The 12906-nt window shown below is 29.1% G+C and overlaps 3 protein-coding genes across 3 annotated transcripts in view; 1 reads left to right on the forward strand and 2 right to left on the reverse strand.

The window, feature by feature from the left end:
- LOC111032010 (notchless protein homolog 1) lies at window positions 1-3012 on the reverse strand. Its single transcript, XM_022312167.1, has 11 exons — window positions 2634-3012; window positions 2383-2546; window positions 2164-2300; window positions 1885-2077; window positions 1645-1819; window positions 1103-1220; window positions 908-1039; window positions 686-803; window positions 521-624; window positions 330-456; window positions 1-148 (listed from the first exon to the last, which is right to left on the reverse strand). The coding sequence occupies exons 1-11, from the start codon at window positions 2769-2771 to the stop codon at window positions 136-138; spliced, it is 1419 nt and encodes a 472-aa protein (XP_022167859.1). The 5' UTR covers window positions 2772-3012; the 3' UTR covers window positions 1-135.
- Window positions 3013-3174: 162 nt separating this feature from the next.
- LOC111032013 lies at window positions 3175-5127 on the forward strand. The gene is made up of 3 exons (XM_022312169.1): window positions 3175-3373; window positions 3505-3686; window positions 4925-5127. The coding sequence occupies exons 1-3, from the start codon at window positions 3334-3336 to the stop codon at window positions 4991-4993; spliced, it is 291 nt and encodes a 96-aa protein (XP_022167861.1). The 5' UTR covers window positions 3175-3333; the 3' UTR covers window positions 4994-5127.
- A 2197-nt stretch (window positions 5128-7324) lies between these two features.
- LOC111032009 (Y+L amino acid transporter 2) overlaps window positions 7325-12906 on the reverse strand; it is a 43550-nt gene continuing 37968 nt past the window's right edge. Inside the window, exons 8-13 of the mRNA XM_022312166.1 lie at window positions 12568-12671; window positions 11356-11452; window positions 11141-11215; window positions 10860-11019; window positions 9461-9553; window positions 7325-9283 (exon numbers count right to left, since the gene is read on the reverse strand). Coding sequence (XP_022167858.1) covers window positions 9216-9283; window positions 9461-9553; window positions 10860-11019; window positions 11141-11215; window positions 11356-11452; window positions 12568-12671 — 597 coding nt within the window. The 3' untranslated portion in view covers window positions 7325-9215. The remainder of the gene's footprint in view (window positions 9284-9460; window positions 9554-10859; window positions 11020-11140; window positions 11216-11355; window positions 11453-12567; window positions 12672-12906) is intronic.

The following is a 12906-nucleotide window of genomic DNA, read 5'->3' on the forward strand; positions in this document are numbered from 1 at the left end:
TAAGCTAACAAAAATGTATATATTACAAATAATAATAACATTTATTTACATAACTTAATACATTGAAAATTCAGTGGCGTACAAAAATATGTTATTAACCCGTAAATAATTTATTTTCGAGAAACATTTGAATATTTAATGTGTCCACCTGAAACAAATAGAATAAATAATTAAAAAATTTGACGATAAGCAATATTAAAACAATATCATAACTACAACATTCGTGTTCATTGTTCATTTTTTAAAATCAAAATACTATTCATACAGATATTGTTAAAACAAGTCACACATTCAAACAATATAAATGAAATAAAAATAATAACACTTACAGCCTAAGTACTTTGTCTTTTCCACCAGAAGCAACTTTATGCCCATCTGGAGACCAATCAACAGCAAATACTTCATCAGCATGACCTGGAAGATCACCTTGTAATTTTTTGGCTTTCACGTCCCATACTAAACAATACAATATTATTTATTGTTTAAATGTTTCATTAGGATAAATTTTAAAAATATAGACCTTTTAATGTTGAGTCTGCACTTCCACTGACTAACAGTCTTGAATCGGCAGACCAACAAATCATGTAAACAGCTTGTACATGCCCTCGCATTGTTCCAAGAAATCTAAGAAAAAAACAATTTTTCATCAACACATGAACTATTTTAAATATATGACCAAACCTACTGTCCAGTTTTTCCATCCCATAATTTTATAGATTTGTCGAATGAAGCAGACGCAGCTAACCGCGTGTCTGGTGAAAACTGTACACAATTAATTAGCTGCTGATGTCCAGTCATTCTTGCTACACAATAAGCAAAACATTCAATTATTGTTGATAATATATTATGTACACGGATGGTTATTTAAAGCAGGATTAATGAGAATTTTTGATTTTTAGAACATTACCAACAGAGTTTTTACTACTTTCAGGGGCCCATAAAAAAAGTGTAAAATCATCTGATCCAGAAATCAACCGCTCACCACCATTTGCTACAGCCACTTCATATCGTTTTTTAGCTTCAGCTAATACATTATCAGCTATAAAAAAAGGCACATTATATAATAATAAAATTAATATTTAAATATAAGCAGTAAATATACTTTTGTCGTTGTTAGAACAAGGTTGGGGTACCATTGCTGTTTTTATCACATAATCAGTACTGAGTGCAAGAGTGTTCACCCAATGAGCATGCCCCTCCAACGTCCTACATAAAACACCCTAAACAAACCATTAAAATGAAGGATGTAAGAAATTGATTAATTTTATAGTGCAGTCTCATTAATCCAATCCAACACATAAGGGGCCAGCCAGAACTGTCAGATTACAAAATATTTGGACTATTGGAAATAATTATTTATGGGTTATTTTTAATTAAATTAAATTATTATTCAAGTATTACATTTACACCATAATAAATAAGTAATAATTAAAAATTTTAAAATTTTAATTCTGATTATTTAGTACACAGGCTAACTAATAGTGTAAAAGAACAAAAAAACAAATATAGATGACAACTCGTCATAAGAAGGGTCAGATTACTGGATGTGTTGGAATATTGCAAAGCCAGATTATAGGGATTGAACTGTATTTCACATAAAATTACAATACAAATTTTTAAGTCCATTATGATAATACTACTTACATCATCGGCTCTCCAAACTTTAATTGTACGATCTTGTGAACTACTATACAATAAGCCTGTTCCCCCCCATTTCAAACAAGTGATACTGCGAGTGTGACTAGTAAGAGACCTTTGACACTGACCAAGTATGATATCCCAAATGCGAATATCCCCATCTTTACTACTACTTGCAAATCTAGAAAAATAGTATTAATTTGTAGAGAATTCAATGAAGTAGAAAGAAACCTAAATCTTACTTACATTCTACACTCTGGGGATAAATGGTAAGGAGCCCAACATAGAGCGGTAATCCATTGCTTGTGGCCAGTCATTGGTGGACCAACCCGTTTGCCAGTTTCAACATTCCAAGACATAATCATTCCATTTTTGCAACCGGATACTAAATATTTACTATTTGGAGACCAGGCAATACACAACACCCAATTCTTATGACCTGTAATACACATAAGATTATAAGATTGCTAAATTAATATTAATGATGATTAAATTTAAAGATATTAATAATTGTAGGTGGCAAACCTTCACAAGTATGTAATGGTGTTTGCATGTCAAGGTCCCAAAACCTGACCGTCGTGTCACCCGACCCACTGGCCAATTTCCGGCTGTCTGGACTGAACTGTACTGATATCACAGCTTCGGCGTGACCTGGCAACGAACTGAAAACGTTTTATGGTGACTTCCAAAATTCAATAATAGTTATCTATGTAGGCACATTTTATGTTTCATTCAAACACTGACCTGGTACATCGGGTGATGGGTCGCACTTTGAAAACAGCTTGTTCTTGATAGACAATATCTACTACGAGTTCAGTGCTGAATTTTTGTTTCGCATCAAGACATTCGTCTAGATTGATAGTGATTTCTTTGTCGTCAATAAAAAATGCGTAGGGCACAGACTCGTCCTAAAACCGTAAGGTTTTCATTAGTTAAGTTACTACGTGAAAAACACTGCAGGTAGTGTTCGGAGATCTATTGATCATCATTATTACTTGTTTGAGTAATGAATTGCAAATTAGTTGTAAATGATTGACAGTGACGTCTCGAGGCAGGTCCATCATGTTGCTGACAGTCTCGCCCGTTTCCGATTTGAAACGGGCCAACACCGTGCTCACTGCGTCCTCGGTCATTTTGTTGGATGTGGCTATTACTATTAACAAGTCCGACGTAAATCCATGAACTACAACACTACACAGAAGTCAACAGGACTGTCAGGACTAGACAGTAGACACTAGACACTATTCAGTATTGACACTACTACACTAGTCAGTACTCAGTAGGCAGTTACAGACTTCTAGTTTGTATACAAATGTCAAATACACAATGTGTGAATGCCACATGCGGTACAGCCACCAGCCGGTAAAGGGTGATTGACAGAAAATTGATAAGGATAGAGATACGGTGACTGTTGCATTTATAGTGTTACCAACGTAAAAAAAAAATTATGTACTTAACCATTTGAATTCGGACGGGACTTGTGTTATCAATTTATAATCGCGGTCGCTGATCAACGCATCAGCTGTTAACCATTTGCAGCGGAACGATTAAGTTTTCTTCTCCATTATCTGCAAAGGTCGTGTCTCGTGTGTCGATAGTTCGATACTATTTTGGACTTGCCGTGAGCCGCGGGTGACAACCGTTGCACAATTATATCGTATTTGTCGAAAGAAAGAAACTAAAATCATCACCACCATGTCAAGAGTAATATTAGCGCAATTGAAGAAATCCAACTGTAAGTACTTGTATAACGACTGACGCACTACCGCGACGATATGATCTGCATAATTTCGAATTTATAATTTCAACCCAACTTCGATAAACGATGATCGTGACTCTAACTTTTCTGTCGATATGTTTTTATAGCCGTGTTGAGAACGTCCGTGCGGTCTAAGGCCGATGGTCACCACGCCACGTACAAACCCCTGACGATGGATGACATGCCAGTCCCAAAGGTGCCCTGGAAGGAATACCATGGAAAAACCAATACCAAATACAATCTAGTACTAGTTGGTGGAATTGCTGCTCTTGCAACGTCCATCTACGTAGTAAGTATTTCCTATTACTATTGATATCATATTTTTATAAATATTATATAATGTACACACCGTTCACTACCAGTGTTTTGCATAAAGTAGACACTTTGGTGCGAACCAATGGGGGCAAACCTAAAAATTTACCAGCCGACACCCACCCGTATCCATCTACAATTCTGAACATGTCTGTTTACTGCTTATAATATTACGTTTACAATTTAATTATATAAGAATATAACTTCTGCCAGCTTCTAGAATTCACCATATACTATACTCACATACTTACTATAATCTATTAAATACAGTCAAAACTCTTTATAACGAATCTGAAGGGACCAAGAGATTTCTTTCGTTATAGAGAGTTTTCGTAATAGAGAGGGTTTAAAAAAAACAAAATTTTAATTATTTATGTATAAAGGTATGTACCTATGTAATATTATATATCAAACACATCATTATTTTTACAAATAATGAAAGAATGTAATCGTTCTTGGAAATCTCGGCATTATTGCCGATTATTTTTATAGTTTATATATGTAATAGATACGATAACACGTAAATTGTATTATGAAACATAAAATATTGTTTCGTTATTGAGAGTGACTAATACGTTATAGAGAATGAATTGTCTAATGGGTTATATAGCAAACCAACCATTATTATGTAATGTTTACGTTATATAGAGTTTTTCGTTGTAAAGAGTTTCGTTATAAAGAGTTTTCACTGTAGTTCAATATTCTGTGCAGAATTTTGAAATTTTTAATTTGTTTTAGTTATTTTACCGATAACAACAATAGTAAAGATATAAAAGTTAGGAAAACAATACCCTAAGTAGTATAAATTACTTGTAAGCATAAGATAATGATTATATCTGCATAATTTAATACAGTTAATAAGTAGTGTGCCTAGAAATATTCATTCATTTTATTTGGGAAAGTGTATAATGATTGAATAACATTGCATAGTGATATATATACTAAGTACCAACCAAATGGTTAATACTAATATTTTAACTTTTATATAGCTATTGTAAGCACATAGGTATCTGAACTATAATGTATCAATAAATTATTTTTTTATGATAACTTGTCATTGCTCTGAAACCAATAGGAAGTATAAATTGTATTCATTACTTGTTATTTTATTTGAGAAAGTACGGAAATAACATAATAATATTCTGTGTTATTCTTAACACAGAATACCTCAATTTTTAAATAATTTTTTAATTTGCATATGTTTATTTATTTCAGTTACAAGACAACTGTTTTTTCAATGCTTTTGCACCACCTTACCCTTTCGAAGAAACTGAACAGAAGTAAATATGAGTATATATTCTTAAATTTATATACTAAGTAATATTTTTTGTTTCCGTGTAGTAATTAATCATATTATATAAAATAAATTGTATTTAATTATGAATTTGATTATCCACAATAAAATAATTTAATTAGGTAATGTATAAGTTTTATTTATTTTTCATTTGATGTTATTTCTAGTAGCTCCTGTTAACTATTGACCATATTTGGTCAGTTAATAGTTATAACTATCAACTATCCAGAAAAAAAATGTAACAGTCCTGTTAGTTTCTAATAAGACATTTTGGCATAAATACTATCCTCATCACATAATGGATGTTGTCAAAATAGTTAATAGAGTTTGAGAAAACAATTTAATGTGATTTGAGCTTTATGGTACATACTTCTGCTACCAAAATAGAAATAATTGTCCAACTCTTTTAGCATAAGATATAATTTAAAGTATCTTCACGGAGGTCAGAAAAGAATGCAAAATCCCAGACAATCTATACAAAGCCATAGGACCCTATATGATGATACACAAAACATAATGAAAAAAAAAAATCAAAAAATGAAATGTATACCTAACTAAATTTAATTTTAATTCATTACTATTATTTTAAGGTAATAACCTTGTAGTTGATGCTGTAACAATAAAAAAAATTTTTTAAGTAGGTTCTTAATTTATATTTTTTTTATTGAAAATAACTTATTTAAATTGCTATTTTTTTTATAAAATGTAGGTAGTCCAGTAGTCCACATAGAAGCTGTACTTTTTACTATGGTAAACTGAATAGTGAAAGATAACCCTTAAATGACTACTATTAAAAACAACACATAAATATCAATCTCATATTCTTATTACTTTCATTTATACATTTTGGACATCAAGGGAAAAAATTGAAAACTTAATATTGGAATGTAGGTTAATGTTGGTAATATTATATTTGGTAATAAAGGTAATTTAATTATTGCTTTGATCATAGGAATAATCGATGAAGGCTGTTGCCCCCTTCAGCTCGTCAATTTAATTACAGTTAATAGTTACAGATTTGTATAAACCAGTTTTAATTTAACGTGTACCAGGTACCTGTTATTTTTCATATTAACTAAAAGAATCTTTAGTAATAACAATAGATATTTATTGTATATAAGTTATTAATTCATTAGATAACTATCTAATTACTTATGTTAAAAGCTTTTTAAATAAATGGCCACAATAGCATACAAATACATTTAAAATTGTGTACATTATAATATAAATAGTACAATTATTATTTATTAACTTGATACATTTTCAATAATTTTACAATCCTTCAAAACTCCGAGGATCACTATTTAATGTTTTACACTTCCCCTAATAAACTTTAGATATAGTAGGTAAAACATATTTTTTATATTTTGTCCCTCCCCCTCCCCCTTATTACAATTAACTCCATGTTATGTCACCAGCTTTGGTTTTACTTGTATAATTGTTTAATGTAAAATGTAAACATATTAAATCTTAATTAATATTCTGTTACCTACTCAATAATTGAAATATAGGATATTAGAATAACAATAATGTAATATGAATGTATTATGATGAATTATATTGTCACTCGTCTTAAATATAGTTAGGTTATTGTATATTATAACTATATAAGTCATGCTTAAACTTAAGGTACAAAACAGTTATAGGTACCATCTAATACAGTACAATAATAATATAATGTTTAACAATAATTATTAATAACAGGACAAAAAAAATCAAGTCTGGTTATTAAAAAAAACCTTATTGTGTCCTCTTAAGTATATAATTAATAATTTTTATTATAAAATATTACTGTGTTACATATTTTTTTTTATAATTCTATGAAAAGGAATTAAGTAGTAGTTGTTATTGTAAATAGGTACTTATGATTAAATGAATAAAATGCATAGGCCTATGTATACTCAAGTGGCAAGTATGGTTTTAACATAATAGGTAAGTGACATACTTTATTTATTACTGGAAGATATATGATTATTAGCTATGTTTTATAGAATTATAGTAACTTAAAACAATAGATCTTAAAAAAAAAAAAAATACAAATTATGATGTATGTATTTTTAACAAGATAATTCATAACATTCACATTAAAGCATAAATAATAAATACCTACAGAATAGAGATAGGTATCCACAAGGGTGAATAGTAAAGTATTGATATCATATAACAAAATCTTTTACAAAAACCAACAAATAAGATTAAAAAATTATACAAAATTGTAAAAAGTAACCATACATAATATAATATATTTCATAGATATTAAAACTTAATTTCTTTGATCGTCTAATGATTGTATATAAAAAAAAAAACATAATATGTTGTTGTTTTATAAAAATAAATATTTGTTTTAAAAATGTTACTTATTAATGCTTATAATCAAAGGCTGGAAGTTCAACAGTTTTCATATAATTCAGTGTTAATTATTGAAAATATCAATGCACCAATTTTTAGGCAATGAAACATGATTTAAATTTAAAAAAAATATATAGACCTAAATTATTGCTAACAGACACCAAACATAACAAATACTTTAAATGGTTAAAATTAACAATTATAAATAAACCAACAATCTAAAAAATAATATTTATACCTATAAATCATTATAAATTATAGAACAAATAGGCACTTTTAAAGTTTATAATAGGTTCACCTAACAATTTTAATGAGACTACTTAGTACCTAAGTATAATATATTCTAATATTTAGAAGTTTGGAGTTGTAAATATTGGTAGTCATAATATTATAATTATTTTTTTTATTATTATTATTATTAAGGTTTTTACTTACAAGTATATAAAATTGTTATGATTATAATTATTGGGTAGTTAAAGAAGTAAAAATGCAATGTATAGTATATAAATTATTAAATAGGATTATTAATTATTTCTTTGATTAAGATTTAAGTTGGTATAATCAGAACTAGAGTAATTTCTATTTGGTTAACAAAGTTCTACTTTTCCACAATATAAAAAGTAAAATCGTTAGTTTTTCATAGTTTCTTAGGGGTTAATTATAAAAGAACTGTCAATATCCATAAGAAATAATTTCAATACATTGTAATTAGTCATGCTAAATGAATATTTCAATAACACATAAGAATAAAAGCTTTTAAAAAAAATATATATATATTGTAGATATTTTTAGTAAAATATTTAACAACTGAAAAGTACTTATACATGTGTGCCTACATTGCTAAGCATTATTTAATTCACATATCTTATACTACTAGACAAGCAATGAGTATATGGAAAGCGGCAAAACACAGAGGGCGCTTTGTGTTTACTGAATGAGTACTAAAGTTACTGGATTTTATAAGAAATATACAAATGTTATAAGCTCCTAACTCAGAACCCTAGTAACACATTTAAATGAATTGTGGTACTTTAACATAAGATATAATAAGGGGATTTAAGGGACCATTTTGGGGGGATAAGGGGTTGACATAACCCCTAGCCATCCCCCCAGGGCCACCACTATATGCATCACTGTATTTTTTCGTCAAGATGGCCTACATCACTGCGAGATGTTTTACCGCCGCTCGTAATGTTGTTGTTGTGCACAGTTCTTGTCTAGCATAAAATATCTATGATTCAAATATAGTATTAATCTATTACAACCATTTGAGTTTAATTCAAAATTGAAACGAAGAATATCACGAAATCATATAAATATAGATAATAATCATTTTAAGTTCTTACTTTTATAATAAATTTTTATTATTATAAATCGTTAATTATTGTCATTTCTGAATACTGATTTGGTGTTTGGTATAAAAATTAAAAACAAAATGTTATTAATATTTTTATAGTACATATCAATTGAATTTAAAAACAATTGTATTATAATCACTTTAGCCTGTAGGTGAGTATATAGTATCGTGCAACACCTTCATAAATATTATTAACATTTTTATAAATATTTTAGGTAACATTACATCAATGTAAAAACTTAATACGTAAAACATAAACATTCGTTTAGATAGCACTTAATATAATATTATGTTATGTGAATGCGAGGGTAACATAAAACTCATTGTCTTTTATATTGCTGTTTAGTTTTAGGTAAAGGTACTTTTAAAATACATATTAGGTATACCACACATAACATATTATATTATTATTATGATTATTGGAATTATTGGGTATTATTGATATATTAATATTATTGTTCGTTTACTGTTGCATAGTTGTGATGATTGTGATAAGTGTTTAAGTTTTAAACTTTGGCCGGCGTTTTTGATGTGGTCACCATAAGAAGTATTTGGAGGTAACGTGTTAAACACCCTGAAAATATTGAATTTAAACAACCATGTAGATACTAGGTAGATATATTATAATAGGTAGGTACCTAGTGTATAACACACACACGATTAATAATATTGTTTTTGGTGTTTATTATATGAACGAGATATACTTATCCCAGGTACCTTTATACAAGTAAATCGTAAATGTGTTTCTTACCGACAATTTTATGAAATATCATGGGTTTGTCTTTCCAAAAAATGAACACACCGTACACCGGTATACTGGTCAATATCATTAAACATCCGTACCCTAGAAACACATAATATTCTTCAGTAACAATTATGGATTGGAATATTGGAAGTACCAATACGGAGAGAGAGGGTGCTTAAAGTGTTAAAATAAGCATTCTACAATTTTATTGGGCCATTCGCCCATTTATTCCACAAATAACATGTGAATTAAAATTTGTATTTATACATACAAATTTGTTTGATATTTATGTAGTCTTAAATAGGTAGGTTTTTTTTAAGTATAAACATTTGTTCAATAGTTTCGCGTCATCAAATAGAACACTATTATTAGGTTTCCTTATTGCGACACTAAACAATTACATTTTTATTAATAGTTTTTGCTTTTCACAGCCCATACAACTATACAAGTTTATACTACGCATTTCAGGTACCTACCTAGGTTTCGTGGGTCTAAGTGCGTTTAATATTAAATAAAAAATATATATAAGATACATTTTTTTGTACCTCTAATATAGGTAGGTAGGCCTATATAATATTATGCAGAAATGTAGGATGTTCATCTCAGCTTAGCTTTTAATAATGTACCAACCTATTTATTCAAATTCTGATTTTCGGAAATCTTATGCAGTTACTTACTTATAAACTATACGTTCATGTATTATGTACCATTTTTATACCACTTATAAGGAGTGCACTATCCTGTGTCATCACGTTGGTACAAACTTTATATTTTCTTTCATACCTATTTACATTTACAAATATCGATTTTCTTAACATTTTAATGCATCTAGACCAAAATTCGAACTAGTAGATTCTGAGTTACATTTTGTGCACTAAATTCTAATGATAATAGTAGGTAGGTATACATAATTGCACGATAAATATAGATTCAGAAAATATGGGGTTCTAAGATGATTTGAAAATGATTAATCTTATTATTATATTTTATAATTTGTACAAATTAAACGAGTAGATATAATTAATACTAGACTAAATATTATTACATAATGATAGCAATATAACATAATTTAGGTAATATATATTTTATGTAATACTATTTTTAAGGACTATTATCCTTAGAAATGTGTACACAAAGTTTAATAACTTAGAAATTCAATTATATAGGTATGTGGGTCATAAAAATATTCTAAAATAATTTGCTTAAAAATGTGCAGTAATTATTATTAAAGTTTTTATCGCAACAGGATACTCCTCGAACTGTACAAAAATCATTGTATTTACAAATAGTACCTTTTTAAAAATTCCAAAAATTTGAATTCGAATAAAATATACATTATCCATATTATAAAATGTTGAGAAAGGAATGAGCAATATAATTTATAAATTATTTTATGTACACCCACCTGTTTCAACCGGACTAGCGATTATCGGTATTATGGTCACGAAAAGCGTAGCGGCGATGTAGAAGACCGGGAAGAACATATTGACTTTGATCGGCCTCTTCAAATCGGGTTGAGTGAAACGCAGCACGGGTATACACAAGACCGACACACCGATACTCAACTGAAACGATATACAAAATACAAATACAATACATACGACAACACAATATGTACGTGACCGCAAATTAGGTATGGTCTGGTTCAATTGATTATTATTTATTAAGCATATTGTTCAAACTTACCCATGTCGCGAATCCCACGTAATTAATAAGAGCGTAAATGTTAGATATTTGCAAGTATATCAGAGACAGCAAGCACTGTGAAAATGAGATAAAATTTAATAAAAATATTATTGTAACAGTTACCTTTAAGTACGTAATACTTGTTTGAGCGTATTTTTTTTTTATCCTACATACAATTTAAAGTTATTGTTAATTGTTATCATAATAATATTTACTATGCATATGACTGCCGGTGTGGGTGTCAATCGGTTGATTTGGATCATTGTCAGGATCTGTGGCATTTGTCCCTCGCAAGCTCCGGCGTAGAACAATCTACATAGAGGTATGATAATAATATACGATATAATATAATATTTTATAAATTAAAAATAATAGTCGATAATTAACAATTTTTTACTTTTAATACGCGTGGGTACTTATAACCGGGCTGCCGTTATTATAAAAGTTGATCTAACCAGATATTTTAGTTATGCTTAAAAATTGTAAGTCAGAATATTAACAATTTAAAACTAAGAGGTAATAATATTATATAATATTTAAATAGACGATATGCGTACTATTTGATAATATATGAATCTTAGAGTTCATGATCATATAGATTGTAACAATATCTCCGCATAATAAGGAGGAACCTATAAGATTTTTTTTGAGAAATCGTTGAACCTTATTAATAATTACTACCTACCATGTTTTCAAACGACTTATTTTTCTATTCATGTTAAAAATACAATTCACGATTCAAACAAAAAATTTCAATAACTAGGAGTTCTAAATTAAAATGTTAAATTCTTTGATGTTAAACACTTTTGGTTATCATTTATCACCATTGTCCATTACATAAAAACGTAAAGTCATTTATTTATAAAGTTTATTAAGGCTTCAACAACAAAGATTTTTAGCCTACATTTGTTTAAAGTAAACGTAAAGTATACAATACGTTTTACACAGTAGACAAAATAGATAAGAAAATAAAAACACAGTATATTCATCTATGACTTTACTTGATTTTGTATAAAACGAATAATTAATAAACTTTAGGGAAAGCCGAATGTTTTAGCATTCTTACCTACCTACTATCGCATAATAAAACATTAAAACTGTATAACATATATTCCAGAGGGGAAGTAATGCTCCAGAGGGGAAGTAATGCCCCAGAGGGGAAGTAATGCTCCAGAGGGGAAGTAATGCTCCAGAGGGGAAGTAATGCTAACGCGGTCCCCCCTCTGGTTCTCGATACCACACAAAAAAAAAAAAAAAAAATAACATATATTATTGTAATATCTAAGAACAGTCCGTCAATAATAGGTAGGTACTTGATTTTAAAGGAACGAAGTTGTGACGCCCGAATGTTTCACATTTATATAGTCATTACTCATTAGGTTAGGTTTTATAGTCTTAAAATGTAAGTGTAAAAAATGGGTTTTCACCTTGAACTTGTCAACAGAATACCGTTGACCGCGCCAAATGTAGATAAAGCAACAAACACGGGAATCGTCCATGCCATTGGACCGTACAGTCTCTCCGCGAACGTCTAAAACAAAAACTTAAATCAATGTACGGTAATAGGTACCTAAGTATACATTTATTTTGAGATATTTATTATTTTAAGATTTACAGTGAATGCGATTTTTTCGTATTCAATTACTTTGTATTTTGAAATTGCAAATATTATCAATGTGGCTTCGATCTCAGGTTGGTTCTGGGCCCTAAGTATTTAAATCCCTACTATAACTTAAAAATTCTCATTAATTTAGCATGATTTCAGT

The sequence above is a fragment of the Myzus persicae genome, unplaced genomic scaffold (assembly GCF_001856785.1).
Source record: "Myzus persicae strain clone G006 unplaced genomic scaffold, MPER_G0061.0, whole genome shotgun sequence".
Taxonomy (NCBI): Eukaryota; Metazoa; Arthropoda; class Insecta; order Hemiptera; family Aphididae; genus Myzus; species Myzus persicae.